General features: G+C 40.2%; 1 protein-coding gene across 1 annotated transcript in view; it reads right to left on the reverse strand.

The window, feature by feature from the left end:
• The window catches only part of lmo1 (LIM domain only 1), a 32,165-nt gene extending 8,030 nt beyond the window's left edge, over positions 1-24,135 (reverse strand). Inside the window, exons 1-2 of the mRNA XM_065267800.2 lie at positions 23,316-24,135; positions 4,577-4,790 (exon numbers count right to left, since the gene is read on the reverse strand). Of these exons, the coding sequence (XP_065123872.1) occupies positions 4,577-4,790; positions 23,316-23,337 (236 nt within the window). The 5' untranslated portion in view covers positions 23,338-24,135. The remainder of the gene's footprint in view (positions 1-4,576; positions 4,791-23,315) is intronic.
• Positions 24,136-26,605: the final 2,470 nt, after the last annotated feature.

Genomic DNA, 26,605 nt, shown 5'->3' on the forward strand with positions numbered 1-26,605 from the left:
ACTGTCTCACTAATGTAAAAATGTATTAACCTTGAGTTGTTTAAGAGCAGAGGACTCTTGTTAAAGAGTAGACTCTGTAACAGAATAACCAGGTTTCTGTAAAGAAATCAGTTTAATTGTGGTGTTTCACGGCACTGTGATGGCCAGACTCAGAATGGAGACTTTAGTGGTGGTTAATGTAAGTGGATTAGGAGGTTACAGAAACTCATTTGGAAGGTCACCAGCAAACTTTAAAATAAAATAATTAACTAATATAATTTGAGATATATTAAAGACAATCATTTTATCAGCAAGGCCATTTAATGTGTTAAAATGTGCTGAAGGACATTTAGGGCTGAAACATCCATTGTGCTGAATATTTGCCATTACAAGCAAACATTTTAATTATCTTCTTGGAAAAAAACCCCTCTTTTCTACAGTAGATACGGGTGATAACATGAAAGTAAAGCTATGGTGAGTTGAGAGCTCATTAATGTTATCACAGCCTCGTAAAACTCAAGTGAAGATCTTAAAGTCCCCTGCCCACAAGATCCACTGAACAGGAAAAAAAGCCAACGAGACAATAAAGGAAAAAAAGAACAGAGCCTTTCCCTTCATAATCTTGTTTGTGTTTAACTAAACTTTAGTATTAAAGCTGAAAGCCTTTGCTCATTGTTCTGTATGATTCCCTGTGGCTCTGTAGACAGGTGTTTCTCTTCATAACTCCTGTGAAGCCGACATCAGCTTCCTTTGCTTTAATGTCTCTCTGTGATTAGACTTCAGCTGCTCTTTAACTTGCATTCAAAGACGCAGAAATTCATGACTGTACATGTAAAGTTCCACATTCAGTGGGCTGAGAAGTCTGAAACTACTTCAAATCTGACATTCTGAAGTATATATAAAAAAAGTTATGACATAAAAAAGTACATTCTTTGTATAATTATGTTTGATATAAGATGGATAATTTGGTTTTGCTGTAGTGCAAGTACATGCTATCATTTAAACGGAGTTTAACTTTTCAGAAGAATTTTCCATTAAACATTTATTAAAATTTAATTATAAAAAAATAAAAAAATATTTTTATTATTAGTCTCACACTTATGGACCCCGGTTAAATTTAAAAACATTGTTTTGTGTGTATTATGATTTTTTTCCACTCACATGACTTTCCAGACTTAATCCTAAAATCAATATACACTGAATAATTGCAGAGTTTTATCTCACCTATTTAATCATACATGTCGTCTAGTAAAAGATGAGCTGTCACTAGAGGTGTCATCTACTTAATATTTCAATTAAAAGTGTCTTTGAATAGAAAATATTATACCACAGGGATGTTGAATGCTTTATTCTGATTGGTTGAGAAATGTTTCACAGGCATGCATTATTTTTTGATTAACGCACAATTGACCTGTCAAAGTCTTAAAGGGGACATATCATGAAAATCTTATTTTTCAATGTTTAAGTGCTTTAATTGGGTCCCCAGTGCTTCTATCAACCTAGAAAATTTGAAAAAAATCAACCCAGTAACTTAGGTTTGGTACAACATTCTCTGCAAGTATGTGAAAAAATAGGTCATTGAAATTTGGCTCCCCTTGTGATGTCAGAAGGGGATAATACCGCCCATTAATCTACACTTCTCAACCACTGCACTGCCATTTAGTGCGGAGATCAGCTCATTTGCATTTTAAAGAAAACGTTTTTGCTCACAACTACAACGTGACAATTTTAACATGCTATAATATATTATCTATATGGTGTTTTGAGCTAAAACTTCACATAGGTATTCTGGGAACACAAAGGATTTATTTTACATCTTAAAGTCTTGTGAAATGTCCTCTTTAAAATAATCACAAGAGCAGTGTCTTAGCAATGTATGTGGCAACCGTGGTAGAAATAATTGACACGTCATGCTGCATTGCCACCTTGGGTGTGCATAACTTTTCGAATAATTCAATGTTTTTCGTAGTTAATTATTCCTTGCATAAATGGGCCCTTTGTAATATAAAGCAGTGGTTCGGATCTAAAAATAATTTTTGGTTTGGGAGTCATTGCAATCAAACATAGAAGCACTTTAGCTGTGAAGGCAAAGGATATTTGACCCCAACCGATAAATATCTATTGTCTAGAGCTTATAAATCCACCATTTACTGATGCAGTAAGGAAACAATCAAAAGCAATAGCAAATGGTAGTTTGTGCAGTGATAGGGGTGCATGTTTTGCTGTGGGTGGGGGGTTCATTATAGCTCTACAGTACTCCTGAAGGACAAACGCAGAAGGAGCGCAGCTCATAATTAATGTGCGCATGGCAGGGCTCCAGAAAACTCAGCCGAAAATAAAAGAAACCCGTTTGATCCACCCGCCCGTCTTTAATGAAGTGCCTCCCTGTATGGGAGAGGCTAATTCTGGGTGAGATTTCAGCTTCATTACTGAAGGCGAGTGGACTGATTGTTCATCAGTGCGCTGGAGGTGACGTTTAGGTGGGACGCCCCGCGTGGAGTCTCAATCACCAGCATTTACAACGAACACCGCGAAGCCGCCTCACTCTGCCTGCACGGAGACGGATATTTCCTAATTTGTTCCTTAATAGAATTCATATACAGCATCTCCAGGCATTAAGTAGCACACATTTGTCACAGGCTGAAGAGCAGATGAGTGGGCTGGATTTCATTAGAGTATCAGAGCCAAGCGGCAACAGGAAGCTTGTTTTTTTGTTGTTTTACACAACTTTCTTCTCACATATCCCTCCACTTTTCGTGATCAAATGACAGGACTCAAATGTCAATGTCAACATTTATAATAGCACTGTCTACATTCAAATCCTTGTGATTTAGATATTTCGAATATTTGTTTAAATGTGTACAATTAATTGGCAGCATAAAAGGTATAATATGTGTTTTAGTGGCATCTAGCGGTGAAATTGCGACCAACCTCAATTTCGAAACGCAATGAGAAGTCACGGTAGCTGCCACAGGACAAACATGTCATTGTCTAAAGGGGGTCGCACACCGGACCCGCAGCTTGGTGTCGCGCAGTGCTGTTCTAAAAAAACAAACACATTGTTTTCTTCGAGTATACGCACACCGGCACCAACAGGTGGCGCTGCTACGACTCAGGAAGTTGCTCAAATCCCTGTCGCGCCACAAAGCGGCACTCACATAGGTTTACATTAAATAACATCATATTTCTCCCAAATCATTAACGACTCACATTGGCTGCTAACATATATTTTGTAGGGATGCTCCGATCGATCGGCCGATAATGCTTGCTATGTTTCTCAATGAATTACGGTGAAATGCCACTACATCCAAAAAGCCAGGGGGCGCTCTCGTGCAGAAACTCAAAATGCGCTGTAGACGAAGAACAATACACACGCAGCTGTGATGACACGCAGCTCCATGAAATGGCTGAAGGATATGTTTATATTGCTATTCTTCAAATCTTTTCAGGTATTTTCATGATAATAAAGAATATGTTTAACGAGTGTTGCTTTTTCAAATGCATGTTATAAACGACTCAAACTAACAGTGATTTTAGATCGATAAGGACTTACTGATCAAAAGCCGTAGTACATGAAATAGCTGTAATAAGATCGGCTGTCCGATTCAGAAATGTCATCGGCCACGTATTATTAGTGGAGATCGGGACATCCCTAATATTTTGTAGATAAAACGGCTCATTCTAAAGTAATAAAAACAATACAGTTCATGTGTTTATATAAGGTGGTTATACACCACAGATAATATAGTTATGAATATTATATTGCATTGGTGTCAAGAGATCCTTCTAAAAAGTTACACATTGCACCTTTATTTTTTACCATTTAATTTAGATTTAGTATACTTAGTTGGAGCCATTAGCAGGTCACTTCCACAGTATTTTAACAGCACTGACTAGTAGTGGGAGGTGATAAATGATAATAAACCTGAACTGCGTGTCTTACTGGGTGAAGCCCAGGAGTGCTGGATAAGGCTCCATCAGTGGGGGCTCTTGGGGAGAGCAGCTTGGGGATAAATGCTGGATCTGGTTGGGAGACCCCAGGGATTGGGATTTAACGCCCAGGATATAATCATGTTTAATTTAGCAAGCAGATGGCGAAGAGATAGGAGGCAAAACAGATCCTTAGACTGCAGTTCTGCCACTCCGCTCCATGGGGTGAGCTGAAATTCCGCACACACATGCACAAACCTAACTGTGAAAATGGGCAGATTGTCACATTCGTGTTAACATGAAACCTCAACCGGCTAAACCTAAACAATCGGTACGAGATGTCACTCGGAGGTGTTTGCTCGCTTACACAACTGCGATTTAATTGGAACAAACAGAGTCCAGGTCGCTCGCTGCAATGAAGAACGAACACGCACTTAATCTTCTGCAACAGCCTCAAAGAAAACATCATTTACACGCTAAATAAATCTATCCCCGCAGTTAGCCGATAAACGCAACAGGAGAGAGAGAAGATGTGGCCAGGAATGAGAATAGAAGGGTGGCAATCATTGCCTGTTAGATGAGGGTGTACGTTTCTGAATGTCATGCAGCCCGAGGTGTAACAAGCCCTTTCTGCTTTGGCAGCACTTTGACTGGATCGTGTTCTTACCTCAGGTAGTCCCTGCGACAGAGGATGAGATTGGCTTTGGTGTACAGGGTGGAGCCCACCTCCCCCAGGCGGCAGTCGCAGCAGGCACATTTCAGGCAGTCTTCGTGCCAGTATTTGTCCAGGGCCTTGAGCAGATAGCGGTCTTTAATCTTGCGGTTGCAGCCGGCGCATCCCTTCTGTTTTCCTTTGGGCTGGACGGAGAGCATCGGAACACCTGTGGCAATAGGAAGACAAACAGAGAGAGCGTGTGATTTACTACCTGGGCTTAACCTGCAAATTTTGCGCCTTCTCCGTATTTCGATAAGGATGGCGGGAACTTTGAAGCTCGTGCCTCGGCACATGTGGTAGCCGTTTCATATGCATTAGCCGTGGATGCTTCAACAGTACAGATAGTTGCGTGGGTCATACTTTTATCCATCCCTGCCCCCGTTGAAAAGAACAGATGTCACTTTTTGGCATTTTGACATGCACAGTTTATTGGAGATTTGAATGCATCCGTGTGTTGGGATGCCCCAGGACCATCTCTATTTAGATAGCTGACAGAGGTATTTATGTTGTTTGGGAGATTAGCCATGGCCCTATTTCATCAGTATAAGAACTGTTGGCCATGCTAAAAGCCTCCCATGGGCTTTGTTTGGTATAGATCAACATTAACCTTTTAGAGCACTGTTGACCGCAAGAAGGCTGCTCTCAGCTTCCAGTGAGATATGCTATGGCCTAAGTGCCTTCCACACACACACACACACACACACACACACACACACACACACACACACAAGCTCTCCTTTCCCACTCATGCTCATGTTCCTGCATTGCAACCAGTGAAGAGTAACCAAACCAGCTAAATTGCCCTGCTGTCATGTAAGCTCCCCCCTTTAAGCGTGCCTTTTAGCCTCCTAAAGGACAAATAAAGTCCATTTAATAACTGCACTAAACACTAATAGTCTATCTGTGGTCTGACATTTGTGTTTGCACTAAAAGCCGCCCCCGGGCCAGAGCTGGTAACGCTGGCACTCGGCACCCCTCTGCCAGCACTAACAGGTCTGCCACAGCTGAAAGCGCAGGACAACAGCTCTTAAGACACTCTCTGTACACTGAGCTATTGATCTGTCTAATAGAACACAGAGCTAAACCGGCACTCTCCCTCTCTCTATACCTCTCTTTTGCTCTCTGCTTTCAAAACACATTTCTTTCAGAAAGCTCGGTGTGATGCCCCCTTTAACACCACCCCCCCACCGTTCCCAAACCTCTCAATCGCTAACGTATCGGTTCCAAGTGGTCAGACCATTAAAAGCCCCAGCTCCAGAATCATCTGGACACGAATTAGCCATTTGTACAATTTTGTCATTTTAAAGTTGTATAGAACATCGCAAATGCATTCCAAAATAACCTGTTGTGTTTTAGATATCTGAATTAAATTGATGCATTTGAGACCGTAATCTGATTTCTTTCTTTCATGTTACCGTGTTTCTCTAATGCCAGTGCTTAGCTGATTGTTAGTGCATTTGTATGGGGGAGATGTCCGCTAAGAGTATGCTGATGGCTGGGTGCAGAGGTCACGGGCAGCAGCTCTTATTTGGCTCCGGCTTTAATGTCCGGTAATGGTTCTACTGTAATGACCAACAAATGTATGCCAGTGGGCACGAACTCCATTATCCAGTACCCTGCATGCACCTATCAGCATATTAATGTTTTTTTTTTGTATCCTATCCTAACTGGACTAACCTCACGCTAGATTCTCACATCAGATTTATCACACACTTTTTTTCTCTCAGTTATCGGATCAAGACATGTTTCGTGGTTCGGACCATCCGCACATCAGCTGTGCTATGAATCTAATTAGCATTTCCTCTGTAATAAATTGGGCAAAAACGTGAACGCAGTCTGGGAAGATTGAAAGAGCGAGCGAGAGGGCAAAAAAACCCGAGGGCTTGTTAGTTAAATTTATGAATAAGAGCTCTGGTGGTATTCAACCATCTTAATTCTTCATCAGAACTGAAAAACAAGAAAAGCTAATTGGTATGGAACGGCTCATGTGATCCATCAATTAGAAGCGTGCTTCCCTCTACCGGCCTCCTCCCCCGCCCCCCCTCGGGCCCCAATACGGGCCCCTTGAAGCCGCCGCATTAGGATCACAAAACTCGCTACAAATACCAATGTTGGGTATAAATGAAGGTAAAAAGCCTTTAAATTGAAGCCACACTAGCTGAGGGCGGTCGTTTTCTACCTGCATTTCATGGCTTGTTAGAGGTGCACTCTGCAGGTATGCCAACAGTGCTCTCCTGTCAGCCTTCTACAGAACTAGAAACAGTCTTAATGAGGAGAGAGAGCTCGTCTGTGAGAAAAAGTGTGTCTGTGTTTGTGTGCCCAAGCGTCTGCGCGCGTGTGTGTGTGTGCATGAGAAAGAATGAGCTTGGGAATCGGGTTCCTTTAGTTCCCCAAGGGATGACACAAAAATCTTTAATTTGCCTTTTATGACAGCTAATTAGTTATTCTATTCAAAATCTTTGCTTTAAATAAGATAACTAATTATACACAAAGGTCGTTCTCCCCCCCACCTCAGGAGAACCACACGTAATTGGTTTAGGCCCCCACCACATTTCCACCCACCTTTTAACAACGCGTACAGTATGAGAAAAGTTAGCCGCGGTAAGCTTAACCCTTTCTGTAGATAACTACTTAAGGCCCATATAAAGAGTAACCTTGGTGCTTTTCTGTTCTGTAATTACCTGAATGAATTCGGCCTTGTGGGTAACTGAATGACACCATCGCATCACGACAGGCCTCCTAACCTAGATTTAATGCTCTTTGTGTCTCGGCAGCTAGAACAACCTCCGGAATGAGTTAGCTGATGCGCGGAGAGCTGCATTCTGTCTGAGCTAATCATCTCGTTTCTGCCATCTCGAAGAAACCTCTTGTTGTTTATCAAAAAAAGCCAGCAGAGATGCTTTTAGAAGGCCCTATATAGCCTCAGCACATTTTAAATCTAAAACGACAGAGGAAATGACTAAATGAAAGTGCATAATGTTGACTCTGACATCAGCAAACTGGTATTTTGGGGTTTTATACAGAAGAGTGCAACCTGTCATCATTCTTTGCACAGCTTGGAATCTTGGTAGTCGACCCTTCCCCCATTTCGGTCCTGCAGAACAAAAAAGGAAACGTAGACGGAGGACGCAAACTGAAGAGGCAGCTCCTACTTAATCCAATCCATTTAACAGATACAAGTGCTGCTGACCTTCCCGTGTCATTCCATGTCACTAAAAAGCATATCCTGCTATCTGCCACTTGATTCATATCTTAACGGTAGCCACATTTTTCCTTTAAGGCTTGTCAAACATTTCTTCCAAACAAATAAAAAAGGGTGGGAAGAAAATCATTTGCTATTAATAATTGGTGTGCACCCTGTCGTCGTCTTTTCCGCCCATCCAACCCTTTAAAGACCTTATCTCTGTGGAATATGTACAGATAGGTTTTTGCATTTGAAACTGTCAGACCATGTACTTTCCATTATAAAGATAGGATCCGGATCTATGGCCTTCATTTCAAGTTCCATTTTTGTAGATATCAAAAAAATCAAATCAATGTGGTGTCCTTTTGATGTATTTAAGGTTTAGAGCAAAAGGGAAAAAGTCAAGGAATCGTTTCGAAGCATTACAGCACAATTATTTCGTATTCATGGTAGTGAATCTTTGAGAAAATGAATAAGAAAGATGATATATTTGTCTTTAAGGTTTTGCTTCTATTGCGTTGTTTTTGCATCTTTAAATGAAAACAGCAGAAACCAGTGATGATGCAGAGGTCACTGTGGTGCACGATTACAGTAATTGGATAGATTTGATCAGTTAGCTGGGTACCTCAGTGCGAGTCCTCTTCATAGGGCCAGGTGAAGGGGGCTGCGATATTAGTCTTTCTTCCTGTTCTCCTATTTAAATCTAATTAGGCCTTGCTTTTGGCACCCATATCGCTGTTCTAAAAGACAGGCTATATTAGACACATCATCAAATTTAGACACGCCGCTAATTACAATATCTATGGCTTTCAGACAAAAGCCGTGCTACTAAAGCATCAACATGGCTTTGTGCTTTATAAGGGTGTGCATATGGATCACACAATGCCCTTAAATGAACCTCAACGGCCTAAACCATGTGCATGACCTCAAAACATCAGAAAAGGGACCAATTTAAAAAGGCACAAAGTGCTGGGATGTGGGCTACAGATGTATTAGGGATTATAGGCAGTCATCTGTCGCAAAGCTGTTGGCATGATTTTTCATGTATGACAGACTCTGGTTACGACAGCAGCAGCAAGTATGCATGGAGCAGAAATGGGAACTATCAAAAAAAAAATAAAACATTAAAATAGAAAGAGTTTGCGCACATTAAGAATTTGTACGTATAACATACACAACACTATTTATTTTATTACCGGTTGAAATTTGACATGCAGAGCTAAAAGATAAAGCAGACAAAAGAGAAAAGATGGAATAATATGCAAAAATGTGTGCAGCTGTTTGTACAGAAAATGGTTTATTTGACAACTGCATGTAATATAAGCCTGATTCCATTAGCAATGTAAGATGAGAGAAGCTCATTGGTTTAAAGGTAGTATTCAAAAGAGAGGTTGTATGGTCTTTGCTGAAGATGAGCGTATGATTGTAGTTGAGACAGATTGGACCAGAAAGCCACAGTGTGACAAATGAAAGCTGATCAAGCCATGGGAGGTTGTGGTCTTTGATTGAACTGAACCATTTGCCAGAAGTATAGTCTTGGTGGTGACAGGGATGGGAGAGGTCTGTGATGATATTAACTGCATGTCTCCAAGGCATGTGATGAAGATGATCTCTGTAGACCTTCACCTTATTCTGAGATGCTGTCCAGAAATACACATTTCCTTGTTGAAATTGAAAATATGTAGATATTTTAGTTGAGGTTTTTGGAATTAATGGAACCTCATAACAACCAATGCAAATAACCATGCTATGCGTAATGATCCTTGGCTAACAAGGAGTATTTTCTAAGGATTGCCATTTCTACATTTCACAAGGGGGACATTTCAAGAGACTTTTTTAAGATGTCAAATAAATCTTTGGTGTCCCCAGAGTACATATGTGAAGTACCATACAGATCATTTATTATTGGTGTGAGCAAAAATGTGTCATTTTTGTGCGAGTCCTTTTAAATGCAAATTATCTGATCTCTGCACTAAATAGCAGTGCCGTGGTTGGATAGTGCAGATTAAGGGGCAGTATCATCCCCTTCTGACATCATAAGGGGAGCCAAATTTCAATGACCTATTTTTTCACATGATTGCAAAGAATGGTTTACCAAAACTAAGTTACTCTTTTTCACATTTTCTAGGTTGATAGAAGCACTGGGACCCAATAATAGCACTTAAACATGTCAGATTTCCATGATATGGCCCCCATTAAGCATCTTAAGGTAGAACTTGAGCTTTAAATGCACAATGTGTAACTTTTAGAAGGATCTCTTCACAGAAATGCAATATAATATATATATATAACTATATTATCAGTCGTGTATAAAGACCTTACAAAATGAACTGTATTGTTTTTATTACCTTAGAATGAGACGTTTTTATTATTTACACCCAGGTCCTCTTACATGGAAGTCGCCAATACGTGTTGTCATGTTATATGTATATAGGGAGAGATAGATATAGACGATTTCTTTTTTTTTAAATCACATTATGTGGGTAGATGACTCTTAAAATAAGGCAGTCTAATTATACTGCAGAGCATAGTACCATGTCGGATGTTATAAACATATTTAAGCAGATTCAATTAATTTGTATTAAGAGAGCACTGTGTAAAATTGAAATGCATTGACATAATGTCGTTGTTTTTGTAATTAAAGTGGTCCTACTATGTCCCTTCACAAAGTCTTGATGTTGTTTTTGGGATCTGCTTTAATAGGGTTTCAGGTTTAATTGTTCAGAACACATTATTTCTTACATATTTCACATTATTGCAGCGCTTTTCTTCACAGCATGTCTCAAGAACTCTGTTGTAGCTCCTGTCCCTTTAGACCCTTCTTCCAAAACGCAGTCTACTCATAACCGTGAGCTTCAGCATCTCAGTCTATTCAACATGGAGACAACACACCACTAAAGGATCTCAGGCCTCACTCCTTCTGCATATACAACCCCAAATCAGAAAAAGTTGGGACACTGTAGAAATTGTGAGTAAAAAAGGAATGGAATAATTTGCTAATCTCATAAACTTATATTTCATTTACAATAGAATATAGATAACATATCAAATGTTGAAAGTGAGACATTTTGAAATGTCTTGCCAAATATTGGCTCTTTTTGGATTTCATGAGAGCTACACATTCCAAAAAAAGTTGGGACTTGTAGCAATAAGAGGCCGGAAAAGTTAAAATGTACATAAGTAAATGTACATATAAAGGAACAGCTGGAGGAGGACCAATGTTTACGAATAGGAATGTTGTCCCTTTCTTGCCTAAACAGGCTTCTGGTTGCTCAACTGTCTTAGGTCTTCTTTGTCGCATCTTCCTCTTTATGATGCGATGAATGTTTTCTGTGGGTGAAAGATCTGGACTGCAGGCTGGCCATTTCATTACTCAGATCTTTCTTTTAAGCAGTCTTGATGTTGTAATTTATGCAATATATGGTCTTGCATTGTCATGTTGAAAAATACAAGGTCTTCCCTGAAAGAGACGACATCTGAATGGGAGCATATGTTGCTCTAAAACTTGGATAAACCTTTCAGCATTGATGGTGCCTTTCTAGCTGACCATGCCACACGCACCCATGCCATCCCAAACCATCAGAGATGCAGGTTTCTGAACTAAGCGCTAATTACAACTTGGGATGTCCTTATCCTATTGGATGTAATGGCATCCCAGTTTCCAAAAAGAACTTCAAATTTTGATTCGTCTGACCACAGAACAGTTTTCCACTTTGCCACAATCCATTTTAAAGGAGCCTTCCCCAGGGAAAACGCCTGTGTTTCTGGGTCATGTTTAGATATGGCTTCTTGTTTGACCTATAGAGTTTTAGCTGGCAATGGTGAATGTGTTTGGATCACGGTGGATTGTGTTCACTGACAATGTTTTCTAAAAGTATTCCAGAGCCCATCTTATGATTTCCATTACAGTAGCATTCCTGTATGTGATGCAGTGCCGTCTCAGGGCCCGAAGATCACAGGCATCCAGTATGGTTTTCCGGCCTTGACCCTTACGCACAGAGATTGTTCCAGATTCTCTAAATCTTTGGATGATATTATGCACTATAGACGATGATAACTTCAAACTCTTTACAATTTTTCTGAGAAACTCAGAAAACTATTTTTCGCCACAGCATTGGAGGAATTGGTGATTCTCTGCCCATTCTGCCCATCTTGACCTCTGAGAGACACTGCCACTCTGACAGGCTTTTATACCCAATCATGTTGCCAATTGACCTAATAAGTTACAAATTAGCCCTTAAACTGTTTCGTATATGTACATTTACATTTTCTGGCCTCTTATTGCTACATGTCCCAACTTTTTTTGGAATGTGTAGCTCTCATGAAATCCAAAATGAGCCAATATTTGGCATGACATTTCAAAATGTCTCACTTTCAACATTTGATATGTTATCTATATTCTATTGTGAATAAAATATAGGTTTATGAGATTTGTAAATTATTCCATTCCTTTTTTACTCACAATTTCTACAGTGTCCCAACTTTTTCTGATTTGGGGTTGTACATTGGGCAGGATATATTTAAATGAGGGGTATGTTGACATTTGACTTAAATTAAAAACAGTTGACTTAAATTTTTTTAATTTTGTAGACCATTTTATCCTCAAGCAACACAACATAACACACCAAATAAAGCAAAGAATGTAAAAAAGCATTATAGGACCCCTTTAAATTATTCCTCACTATGAATTATCACCACAATTAAATCTTTAAATTTATCTACATACATGATTTTAATTATCAGGAAATCATAGTGCCAGTATGAAGACACCGAATTATAAACAACTGCTGAACTTTATCATAAGCTAGTGCTTTGTGTTGAGCCAGTGTGCAAGCTGTGTAAATGCTGCGACCATGGCAATCTCCAGTAGAATTTGTCAGCGGGCCGCCGTAGAGGTTAATGGGGAGCTGAAGCAGATGTCCTGCTATTGTCTGCATGAATCAGTTTCTTTCAATCAGTACACATCATTACTGTAATTGAGCCGGTAGACACCCATTCTCCTTCACTGCCAAAGCGAAACACATCTGGTAATAATGTTAGCAGATCCTAGTTGATAAGCCCAGACCAGAGCAGTCTGAAACGTATTGATTCATGTGTCTGGCTAAAGCTTGTGGGCAGATTACAGATGCATCATCTTTCTGTTAGGTTTTTGAAATAAGACTTGTTTTTGCCGGCCTTAGAAAAGTTGATGAGTAAATTTGAGTGAAGAAGAGATAAAAAAAACAGGAGATCATGGTCAGCGTGAGTAGTTGAAATGATGGTGCCATTCATTAATGCAATGCAACTTTAGCAGTCTGTTACCGCTAATAAGCCCCAGTGAAATGCGGCATCGCTGCTCCCTTGCAGTGACCCTGGCACTGCCCAGGATAAGGGAGGGTTTTGTCTCCAGCAATAATTGCTCTTTTCACATGTTACAAGTGTCCTGACCCCTGCCGTCGGCAGCCACTTTCCCGAGCATAATTACTTCTGATCTGGCCCAAATGAGGCAGCCGCATTAGGCCTGCAATAACACTGGCTCGGCTTCAAGCGTGGGGAGAGCAGGCCCTGAAAACAGGGGGTATATTTTCTCCAAGCCCGTCAGAGATGCATTTTTTACACTTGCAGTAACCTCCAAGGCTCCCTTTCTCCTAGATTGAGAGTCTTACTAAAAATGTGTTTAGCTCCTGGTGACCTGCTAAAGGTTTGGCTAACAGATGCGATTCCAATTAACAGATAACTTCATAAATAACGCGCACACGCACGCTACGCGCTATACTTTTCTTTCTCCTATTAGTTTTAATTTATTCACATGGGGTTAATTAAAATAACTGTATCAGGAAGATATGCAACAGCTATCATTACTGCTTATTTCAGAGATGTGCGAAAACTGGCAGTGTTACTGCAAGAGGTAACTTGTTCCAACACTTTGGCTCTCGCTTGCTATCATAGTGAGAAAACAGCTCTGCAAGGTAAAGCTGTCGACAGACCAGAATCAGGAAAGCTTGCGAGAAAGAAAAAAAAAAAAACTCTACATGAATACATCCAGGGTTTAGAAACTCAGTTTTGTCGCTTATTAAAGAGAGAATAGCGAGGTGTGTGACCTCACGTCCAGTCAGTTGGCCATCATCCCCCATCTGCCAGTTGCTCTCTATGGTAGGCCTGGAGCGAGGGTTTGTTTTAGGTCTTTATTTTAGATAGACTTTTGAGACCGCTCCCATTTACTCCACCAGAAGGCACGAACCATCAATATCTCCCGCTGATGAATGACTCTTCATATATATGAACTCAATTCATTTTTTCCCCCTTTTCCCACCGATTGCATTTGCATCTGAATAAAGGAATAAATCCATCTATTCTCCCTCCAGATCTTTTCAGACTTTCAGAAAAAAGGGGGACAATCTTATCTGCTACTTCATGACTCCTGGCAAGAATGTAACCATTAGCACTGTCAGAGCGTCTTTCCGCCATAAGTCGCGCAATAATGCCCAACACTTTTTAGCCAACATTAAAAATGCATTTGGCTAGGCATAAATGTAGGCCTTCTAAAGTTTGCGTCACTCCCAAGGTTAGGGAGTGATGTATGAAATGCCCCTCTCCCCAGCAATTACTGCACATTTAGTGTTTCAAAAGATATGCCAGGAGACAGGTGTGCCATTCAGAGCCATGCTGCACTGTTGAAAATGGAGGAAACGACATGCAGCACAACTCCATTTGGACTCCGTTTAGAGCTGAATAATGCAAATCCACCACAGGGGGTATTTGTTTGGTGTGTGAGGCCTCTGTGTCATTTGAACCACTCTCTCGGATACCCATCTTCTTATGGGGTAAATAATGAACCAGACTTTGGATTGCAACGGTTATATTTTTTTTCTGTCCAGTAAAGTAGATGAGGGGGCAATGTTTGCTGTACAGGGCTTAATCAAGTCCACATTCGGTGCCGTTAATGGTTAAGAGAGATGTACAAGCAGTCGCTTTAAAAAGTTAATTTATAAGCCATTGAGATGTTATAGTTCCCTATGGGGGAGTATGTGAACATTAGTGCTTATCTCATGTGACATTCTGAACTGATATATAACAAAAAAAGTGTCATTACACAGCAACCGAATGACTTATCTGATACAGGTTTTGGAGGGGTGTACAAAAAGTATAAATAAAATAAGTCGCATTACTCTACATGAAAATGTAGTGTAAATTTGAAACAAGCCTATCCTATAGCAGCGCCACTAAGAGCGTTATGATTGAATGGCCTGACCATCTAAAATTATTGACGTTGCTGGAGAACTCAAGAGTTAAATGGAATGGCCACTCCATTATAAGCTTCAAGCGTTCACAGGAGACTGCGTGTCATGAAAGGGTAAAAATCAGCACGTACGGAAAAGGGCTGGATACAGCATTTTTCGGTCTGTGCTCAGTTTCCAATTTCAATTAAAGCAGAGCATGTGGCCAAGCGCTTGGACCACAGCTGTCATTCTAATGGATCAGAAGTCTCCCACCAAACATTGATTAAATCAACCTCGCCAATAATGTGTCCTTACCTTTTAAGGAACAATACAAACTAACCGGCAATCACTGCCTTTAATTAGCCATTCAAGATTTGATTTATTGAAGGTCAGCCAATGAGTTGTGAAAGTTAGTACCCTATTAAGTGGATAAGGGTTTCCATTTGCCAGCATCCCACTAGAGCATCCTTTAACAGCATCTTCTATTAAATATGTTGTGGCTTTTTTATTAAAAAAAGGGAATAGATTTTAATATCCATGTAATATTGGATTTCTCTCTCCCAAGTGCTTTGCATGAGAATTGCGTGTGTGTGTGTGTGGTATATAGGGCCTTAAGCCCAGGATACACTGTACGATTATTGGCTGTCCCAGACAAAAGATTGACATTGTGAAACAATCGTCACGATTTCTGTGATCGTGGCTCTTCATCGGTGGTCCCATGTTGTACAGTGAGAGAGGTTCAAAGACGTTTTCCTGGTCTTGCGTCCAAAGATAGCCTACGATAGTTTTCTGACAGTGTCAGAAATTCAGCATGATCGCCGCACAGTGTGTTTGCTGCTACAACCTGCGTACTGGTATTTGTTTATCACAAATAACGTGTGATGCAGCTGCCGAAGCTTCCGTGTCATCATCGTACAGTCTACATGCATGTCGTACCAGAGTTTAAACGATCCATGTCGCACAGTGTGACAAGGTAATAATCTTATATATTTCATGCTTAAAACTAACTTTTGCCACACGGTGACTTCAGGAAATTTACTGGACATAAATATTTTTTACTGGCCATGACACAATTTTTCAAACTACATCCGCACTAACTCAACATATTGCAATAATAGGTACAATGTATTAACAGCTACATTAACTGGAATGGACAATAAATAATAGTCCTATAGGATTTATTAATCTTAGTAATACTTAACATTAACTTCAAACATTAGTTGATGCCCAAACGAACTTAAACCGACAATAATAAACTAAAACTTGTGTAATCTAACATTAACAAAACTAATAAATGCTGTAAAAATATATTGTTCATTGTAAATTTATGCTAGCTAGGTTTATATATGCTTTTTTAACACCCATTTCTAGTTTATGTCATCCTCCTAACATTTCTCTCTAATTTAACGTAATTGAAATGCCAATCACGGTTGTGAGTTTGTAGTGTTTCCGCATCACATTTCCGTTTTGGTGCGGTGCAGCAATCAAATTGAAACTTTGAAGCAGTGGCGTCTCGTGACTGCTCATCCGAGGGGCGCGAATTCAAAATAAGTGTTCGGTGTGTCATTCGTGTTACTTGCGTTTTCAAAATATGTGTTTGTTGCGTCATGTAAACCATGTGCATCACGTGTTTTGTCAAAAAGGGTGCCTGCTGCACACGCGTCAAAACCGTTTATGTTAAAAGAAACGCTCACGTTCACAAAATACACGCAAGACACTCCCTTAACAGTAAACTCTGATTACGCATGAGATTATGGGAGTATCTGGCAAACGCGAGCGTCTCTTTTATCAGAAACCCTTTAGTCTGCAGCGGGCGCTTATTTTGACAAGACACGTGATGCACACAGAATCTCTCGATGTGCAGAACACATACTGTATTTTGAAAAATGGAACCACACATAGATGGGTACATACATGTGACGAACCTCGAAAAAAGAAGTCACTGGCCGCCACTGCTTTGAAGTACCTCAAGAGCGACTCATAAGCACTGTTTTCGATTTTATACTTCGAGGTCAAAATCACAAATTTTTATGTGCAGTGCTGCATAAAGTCGACAACATCCGTTTGCGCTGTTCCTAGAATTAATAAAAATGCCACCGGGCAACTGCCGATTGACATGGTTACATATACTAGTTTAAATTTTATAAGTAAAGTAAATATGAAATTAAAATTTAAATGAACACTCGCCAAGCACTAATATTATATATTTAGAAAGTTTATTAACCTTGTGAGAGTTTTCATTATGTTCTGTCAATAGAAAGAACCTCCCTAGCCTTAAATCTTGCCTATATTTATAACTGTGCCCCTATCAGCATTACAGATATTGATGAATAAGAATCGGTATATTAAAAAAAACAAGTATAAGAGATTATGAGAACAATAACAAATGATTCTGTGTCTCCTTAAACCACATTAATACCAGCTGCTTTGGCAGTGCAATAAGAAAAAGATGAGTAGGTATAAATCTGAAATTGGTCTCCCTCTCTCTTTCGCACACACACACACACACACACACACACACACACACACACACACACACACACACACACACACACACACACACACACACACACACACACACACACACACACACACACACACACACACACACACACACAGATATACTTTACTTCCACATTAATTTCTAATTCCAGATAACCTGATTTATTCATATTTTTTACATGGGTTTGGGAGTGAGGGGTGGTGTTTATCACTGTGTATCCAATCTGTAGCAACGTTAAAACACTAGTTTGATTGCCGTCTTCGCTCCAGCAGTGACAAATCTTGAACCCGGTAGCAATTTATAATAATTCATCTGCCTGCACTACTCTTTCAGTGCTTCTTTGCAAAAAAACACAAACCTCAGCAATAATGAGGCCTGGCTGTACCTTGCTCCATGCATTCAAACATGCAATAAACATGCACAGCAAATATACCGAACACACAAGCATACTTTCTGGACATAGATTATACATGCCCGCTCATGCACGCGGTAAACATGTACGCGCACAGGTGTGCACACATGCCCGTGCACCAAAAAATGTAAACAACCACAAGCGTGCCGTCCCAAATGCGTAGCCGTTATCAGCAAGAGCCTGCAGTCCTCCAGTAAACACACACTCGTGAATATGTATCTAGGGAGCATTTCAGGAGGGATTAAAAAAGCCTTTCCAACTAATAGGCCTAATGGAAGATCAATGTATAACAAGATGGAGACGCGCATGCATAAACAGACCCTGTTACAATTATGCCACAAGATTGTATTTCTGCATTAATCATTCATAACTGCATAACGCTTGCTCATAAACATTCAAAAAGCAACAAGCCTTTTCCTTTGTGCGTCTAAATACCTTTCACAGCTCATTTCTGGCATCTTCTCATTGTTTTCCGTGTTCGAGTCGGGTGATATTTACAGGATAAAGACAGCTCACGGAGGTGTGTGGAGACTTGATTTTAAAAAGGCAACACTAATGAACGGCTATGATACCCCGAGCTGTACTATCTAACTTCATTAAAGCCAAATATGGATATCGGTGTAGGTATCATTAGGAAAGCTTTTATCAAGTTACAGTATGTGATAAGGTTAATGAGGAGTTTATAAAAGTCTCTCCGGCAGAGGGAAAGACCTGGCAGGGAGGACAAGACCTTAAACAAAGTATGCTAGTCATTTATTTCATTAGCATGGCCACCTGTACTTTTTTAAAGGCTGAACCTTTTAAAACAAGAAGGTCATGCCGAAAAGTAACATTCAAAAGAGCAGAAGCACATCTCGCATGTAAAATTGCGTGGACGTGGAGATCTGTAGGTCATCAAGCTTTTCCTTAGCTAGCGCTATAGGTCGCAGTCTACGGTAAAGAAACATTCCCGACGCCGTACGGCACAACCAGCTTAAAGATGAAGGGAAAAATAAACAAATAAATAAATAGGAGCAATGGAAGAGGGACTGATGGAATAGAGCCAAGTGTGACGACCAGCCGCAAGAGAAGCCATGCGTGTGTGTTAGCGAAAGAGAAAGTGATCGTGCACAAATGCAATAGACGAAGCAACTCACCCTTGCAGCGAGATGTGCCGGCGAGAGGTGCCGCGACAAGGTGACACGGGAATAACGTGTGGTCTAAAGACCAAAGGAAAGTAAATTAAAAACCACCTAGTGTAAAATCATCAATATGTAGCTGTATATCCCGCTTTCAGCAGAGAATATGTACTATTACTCGAAGCATGTCCAGTGGGGGAAGCAGAATTCCAGAGCCGAGCCCTTGTGTACCCACAATTTTAAAAGTCAGACATTTGTACCGACATGGTGACAAAAGTGCAATTTTACAGAGTGCCTTTGTTTCGGTTTAACTTAAGCTGATATTGGCTGCGATGTAAATCTCTTTTATATACACAACACTTAGATATTGTTTTCTGCACTTCTCTCTTTCTCAGATTCGTTTGTTCCCCGAACGCTGCACCTGTCTGCATTCGTCTCAGGACTCAAGGTGAAAGATAAGGTTGCTTCGAGACATTTTAAAAGGTAGTCTAAAAATGACGATTCATCTCACTGGCAGAATGTCTGAGGATGTTATAAAAGGTTTTCTGTGTTCCCAATGCCTCCGTGATGGACCGTGCGTCCTTGGAGTCTTTCAAAAATCCCATGTTTATTGGAATTATTCAAAAACTTGCCAATAGCTACAGCTTTACACAAGGAAATAGATAGAAGGGGGGATTTTTTTTCTCATGGAAACATGCTGTTGTGACGGACCATATGGATGCAATGTGAGCCTTTCCCATCTCCCTTGATGTTTGACAGAGTGTTTAGACATGTAAACTTGCAGTGTGCACAACTAATATGTGGGCTGTGGATAAAATAAAAAAAAAGTACTCTTGCGTTATTTGGAAATGTAAAGCGATTGAGTCGATGAGCCGTTCTGATGAGTGCAGTCATTTGCATCAGGGACAGGTGCATACTCTTATGCTCTCCACAGCCTTTGCCTTTTTCACCCCCTTTGAGTTATGGTAAAATGATGGGAACTGATATCCATCTGCAGTCACTGATGTGAGAAAGCACAAGTTTGATAGTGATCTAGTGCCTTGGGATAGAGATGGGTTGAACTGTACGTTTGGTCGATTGTAGAAGATCTGTTAGAATCCTTCACTTTTGCTTTGGTTTCTCTCTCTCTCTCTCTCTCTCTCTCTCTCTCTCGCTCTCTCTCTCTCTCTCTCTCACACACACACACACACACACACACACACACACACACACGGTCAAATTGTAAAATCAAGGACCGAGTATCCAATTTTTACAAGGGCACTGCGTTCAAACCATCATCAAAATACAGCATGCCAATTTAAGACCACCCAGCGATGACAGATCTCTCTGTTGAGGACACATCAGTTGCAGATATATTGGACTGTAATTGCATTAGGAGGAAATGTTTATAAAGTAGGAATTTCTTCAGGCTGAAGCAATATAAGAAGCAGGAACACAAGCATTAGGCCTTGAATCCAGGTGCAATATTGCAAGAGACCCAGGGCGAGGGAAACATTGATGTAATTTCAATATTTGAAATTGGCAAGTTTAATTTAGAATAAGAACAAGCCAATAAGCTGAGAAAATAGCAAATACAAGAGAGAAAATTACCTTGCTGGGAGAAAAAAGCGAAAAGACTTAAGGAATGTATAAAAGTAATCTCCAAGTGGAAATTAGAAATCAACCCACAGAAAAAGGGAATAACAGAAAGAAATATTACTGTCCACTCTCTAAATCGATATAAAATTGCTACAAGACAGAATTACCATGGTAACTCGAGTAAAGAATGAAGCAATTCTTATTATTTCAAAATAAAAACTGGTGCCTGAAGCACAAAGTTTTATTACAGCGGCAGATAGATCAGGGGTCTAGTATTCATTTGAAACATTGCTTTTCAAATACATGCTTTATGAATGGACAGATCTCATTGGACAGTGGGCATGTGGGGCTCATAAATTAAATGGCAAAAGGTAACCAAGAATTTATCATCAGGTTGAAGAATAGAAGGTTGTTCTTTTCTTCTCCAGGTTCTAAGGGAGCCCAGCGGTGCGAATGATCAATCCTGAACAAGTCCACAATGAGGACCTAATTATTCTTACCAATGCAGAGAGTTTTAAATACTTTGAAGGAGATGGAAAATGGCTGAATAGCTTATTTCTCCAGGGAGAATTAAAAGTCAACCGAAAGCTTTTTTTTATTTAAAGAAAGAACTTTAGGTAAAGAAGCACAACACCTTAACACAACTCCATTGAAGTTGCAATAAGTGTTGCTCGTTTTATTTGAAGGATGAAATACAGTGTAAGGACCGCTGATGACAAACTCTGTGATGCTAAAAGGGTTTGATAATTTAGAGGTGCAGTCATTTTGCACAGTGTAAAAGCTTACCAAACAACTTGTGTCGCTCTACTGTCAAACGAACGACATTTCATACATCATATGCTTGTAACAAAATAATTTTTCTATTGAAAGACTTGATGACGTTTCATTTATGTCAGTACACTTTAAGGATAGTACACTTTTTTTCAGAATTAAAAATGGTATATTGTGTATAAAGAGGTTTTATTTTTACACCCGATGTACAATCTCACAACACACCAGCAAGTTGTTCACAAGTGCCGAGGGCCTTTGTGTTCACTTCTACAGAGGCGTGTATGGGTGATGTGAGCAAACATGAGGGTTGTTCTTATGGAGATGTTGAGATCATGCTGTGCAGGCATTTATTTCCACTCGCTCTTCTCTCTCATACACAAAGATAAAACGATTAGGATACAGTACTGTTCCAACATGCACTTTAATATAATATAATATAATAATATAATATATATATGTATATAATAAAATATATTCCGATTATACACGTATCTGTGCATTGGAAACATGTGCCTGTGTTTAGCTATAAGTGTGCGAGCTAAAGAAGAAAGAGAGCGGTTTTCAAACTGCCTCCCTCCCCATCCCTGCCAAAATGCCAGCGCAGTTGGTCGGCACCAGCAAGCAAAGGGTGAAGCTTTTAGGCAATGAGCAGCAGGTGATCTAAGCTTTTCTGTAAGTCCTAATGCTCCTAAAAGCCACTCTCCCTGCTTCTGTAATTGGGCATCAGTAGTTAATGTAGTATTGACTGCATTACATGCTCCTGTGCATCCTCTCCTACTAATGCCATTTGCATCACCTTGTACATTTACCATATTGCTTAGCCAATAGCTGTTAAAAGCAATCTGAATCATGAATCATATGGGGAACTTTTAGCAAGACAGACATCCAAAGGAGACAATTTACAGTTGAGTTAATCTGGGTACATTAGCGCAACATGGATTGAGAGAGACAGACCAATTTATGTTTCTACGGCAATCCCCTTATTGGTTTTTAGATGGGTTAGTGAAAGGATGGTTGGCTCAAAGAGATATGAAATATCCATTTTCAAACATAAATATGGGTCTGAAATGCAAGCCATTACTTTTGAGAGCCCCCTGGCTAAAACTAAATGTGAATGTGATGACAATATTCTTTGAAAGATGACAAGAAAGGCATTTTTAGGTCAAAGAAGCTGTGGAAGAATTTTCCCACAGGACACACTTTGAACAAACGTATAAAAAACTGAAATACAATGTTCACACATACTTGATTTAAAAATATATAGACTGTATGCAATGTACGTCGCTTTGGATAAATGCGTATGTCAAATGAATTAGCGTAAATGAGGTTCAGAGCAAATATTTATGCGTTGCAGGTGTACGCATAAAAACAACCAAAAGTTGTTAACGCCACAGACATGAAGAATAAAAAGTTTCTATAGAAACCAGCATGTATGCAGAGACTTTCGGAACGGTTGAATGAAACCTGACTCAAATCGTGATATCTTTCTTGAAAGACTGCTTTCATTTAGATCCATCGTAAAGGGTTAAGGTCCAGATGCTTTCACCTGCTGCCAAAACGTCTCCGTACTTTCACAGTTTCAGACGCGCACTGATGCTGCGGTCAACAGCGACGTCGGATTTAGTTCTCTATACGTCTTTCAAATAGGCAATCAATTGTATTTAATACGCGGGTTATTAAACAGTCCGTGGTTTAAAAATAAAGAAACGCTACATTCCAAGTCACTCCGTTAAGCGTACGCGCCCCCATCCTCGTGAAACCGGACCGACGAACGCGGCCGTCTTCCATGACAAATGAACTCGAGCATGAAAGTAGCGTTTTGCAAGAAAAATCGCAGCGTTTTGTTATGTCCTCTTGTTTTTGTTTGTCGTAACGGGCAGATGAGGAACTTATCGTTAATACATGAACAATAATGGGCAGACTTACCCTCTTCCTTGTCTAAGACCATCGTCCTGAGGAGCGAGGAGTCCGGCTCCAGGCGATCCGCTCTCGGCTCCAGCACACTTCTGCGCTCGCCCCTCGCTTCTTTGAGAAGAAATTGCTTCGCAACAACAACAATGTACAGTGATAATCGTCCGCGTCGCTTTAATTACACAGGCTCGTCTGTCTGGTTTGGTTTTCAGCTGTTCACAGACGGAAACCCATGTAGAGAAATAGATGCGTGTCTGTTGTTCAATTTATTCTCGGAGATAATACAGAGCGACGTCCCCGGGTTACGCAGCGCGCGTGTAATGTCCACGAGCTAAACTGCGCGTACAATTAACGCGGTCTAAACTAAACCGAAACGCCGCGGTGCAGTCCATGCAAAAATGAAAGAAGCCACGGAAACGAGCGGACCCAACTCAAACCTATTCGCTCAGTCTTATAAACAGCCGCTTTCAAGAGCCTATTCTCGGAGTCAAACGTGTTCCTCCCAGTTCTCATTTGCTCCCAAACTGTAACTATATTCAAGCAAATCCAAATCTGAGGCTGACAACTACTAACAGCGCGCTCACGCCGCTGCCTTTCTCACCCAATTTATGCGCTCGGCGCGCTCCTGCTGCTGAATAAATGCGCGCACTTCCCAGAGAGCCACGGATTCCCCTGTTAATTAAATCAATTCATTATGCTCAGATCTGATTAGCAGCCCTTCCCCCCTCTTTGAATCAATTATTCAATACACAAACATAATTGCTTGTGCCAGAGGTGTCTAAGTATTAGCTTATTTAACTCCAAGGACACTAATTACCCCTAGGGCAAGGGAACTTTTCTCATTAATTCTGACAAAACACAAAAGCAGAGCTAAGGGAAAGTGTACGTGCATGTGTGTGTTTATGTGGATTGCTCACAGGGGGGACGTGTGTGTACTTGTACACGGACGTGCGTACTTGTGTGATTGTGCTGTGTGTTATAAATAGAGAAAAGAGGTTTCTTCACCGCTAAATGGTGTGTTTGTGCTTTTGAGGACAATTTTAGCCCATTTTCATTATCTCATTTCTTGACACTCTTCACTCGTACGGCTTACTGTGTGACACGAATCACGCTCCTATTTAATTGACATTATAGTTTTCCACTGGATATGTATGATCGTAAACAGCCAGACCCACTTTCCATAGTCAGATAAACAGTCGGTTTGAGAGCGACAACACAACAGATGGGCCGCATTTTGATTAGTGGTGAGATAGGAGGCCACGTTTGGCTCCAGTAATATAATTGTTAGCTGTTACTTCACTGATAAAAGTGTTACTGTTTCATAGCGGGCAATTGGTGGGCTTTCACCTGCCCTGCGGAGTCTCTTAACCAATAAAGGCAGACATCCACCTGAGATTAACCATTAGAGAGAAGAAGAGGTCTGTTTGTTTGCGAGTGATCTGCTGTTCAGTTTCTCCTTTACTTTAAAAGGGAGATTCACACCACTTTCACTTGAATTAAAGTCACTTATTATGTTCTTGTCTTTAAACAGTATTGTATATGTGCGATTTCTGTCAAGGTAGAAATGATGTGCCTCATTTAATGTCGCTCTACCTTCAGATCTGGATTTCCTTGAAGGTGATGAATAGACATAAATTACAATTTCATAATTTATAGCTGCTCATAAGACATAAGGGTGCATATCTACCTTGCCCCCAGACATTCATTTGTAGTTTAATTCTTACTATATAGGGCACTGTACCAGAATGGGACACAGTCGTGCTCTTAAAAGCCACTGCTCTCTTCCTCTAGTGGCTGACATCTCCTAAAATCCACAGTTTGAACCATTGCTCTTTGCCTCTATTGCCTGACATGCCTGACTTTTCATTTCTGCAGTCTGATAGATGGATGGCTTTTGACCACGAATGTATGTGTGCTGACCTCTCTCTGAAGTGAATGACATCCAATTAATCCAATCACAACAAACCGAGGGAACAAGAAAATGTGGAGCGTTATGGGCTGCAAAAGGCCCTCTGATGTTTAAATGGGAAACAATGAATAAACGCAATTCTAAGTGTTTTTTCGTTTTAAAGATTCACATTTTAAGCGTTTTTAATAACTAACACGTGAGTTATGCATCATTTGACTGTGCTGGCTTCTTATTAAACGCTCCAAGAATTATTTTCACGCAGTCCAGTGACACATATCACCCTCTGTTCTGTGTTGCCGGTCAATGATGAATCTCTCTTTTGCCACATTGATACAGGGTCAGTTGTGATTGGAAACCGTCCTGGAGTGTGGCCCTTGTGTTGCAGAGTTAATTAAAATTCATTTCTGATTGGGAATTAAGCAGGCCCATCTATTTACTGCCGGGGCTCACATACAGCCAGTTCAAAAACACAGCACAGTAATTAACCCTACCTAATCAGATACCATAGAGCCGAGTTGGGTTCCCATTTATCCTGGGGCAAACAATCAGTGGATGGTGGAGTCAGGGAGAGGTTGAACACGCGCCTCTCCTATATTTCATAATGGTTAAGCTGATTATAAACCAATATCAGACATGGTACTTTTTTCTAACTGTGTTCAATGGAAAGTCCTGCTTGGAGGAAAGACCTGAGGAGGCCTGTTGTGATGATATCCGATAAATGAGATAAATAATGCACATGATAGATAGCGCTGCTTGCTATGTTTAAAACGAATTCCAGTACGAAATAAAGTTTCCTCTTTTTCTTTAGGTGGGCAGTAGTTATGTTGACTTGGGTGGGATTCATTGAAGATTTTTTGTTTAATATTTTAATTGATACTTTGTGCACTTCTTGAGCACATCCTCTGCATTGTGCTTAGTTTAGGTCTATTTATATATAATATTAATTTTGTAGTCCGTATTGTGAAATTATTTAATTTTTTTATTATTATGCAATATTGTTCTGCAGGACTAGGTCAGGTTTTAAGCAATGGACAATACTTGTTTGTTTACTCTCTTGACAGTTTATGTAGCCCCTCCTAGTGGCTATGTGATGCATGTTCACATATAAAGTGAACCAACAAGAAGCTTTTTAGCTCAGTATCCTGGCTAGTACAAGAACATATCCCATAATCCAAAAAAACCTGTTTTGGACCTTAGAGAGACTTAGCACTTAAATATGCTTCACTACGTTTGATTGCACGAAACAGCAATTTACAGTACAGCTACTCTTCCCAAATGGGACTAGTCAAAAAATAGCTTAGGTGTCATTTGGGGGTAAAGAATCCTCTTCCCAAACATTTAATCCAACTTTAATCCCAGTCATTAACAATTAGACATGCAGAGCTGTCCAGTCGTG

Source organism: Paramisgurnus dabryanus, chromosome 2 (assembly GCF_030506205.2).
Source record: "Paramisgurnus dabryanus chromosome 2, PD_genome_1.1, whole genome shotgun sequence".
Lineage (NCBI taxonomy): Eukaryota > Metazoa > Chordata > Actinopteri > Cypriniformes > Cobitidae > Paramisgurnus > Paramisgurnus dabryanus.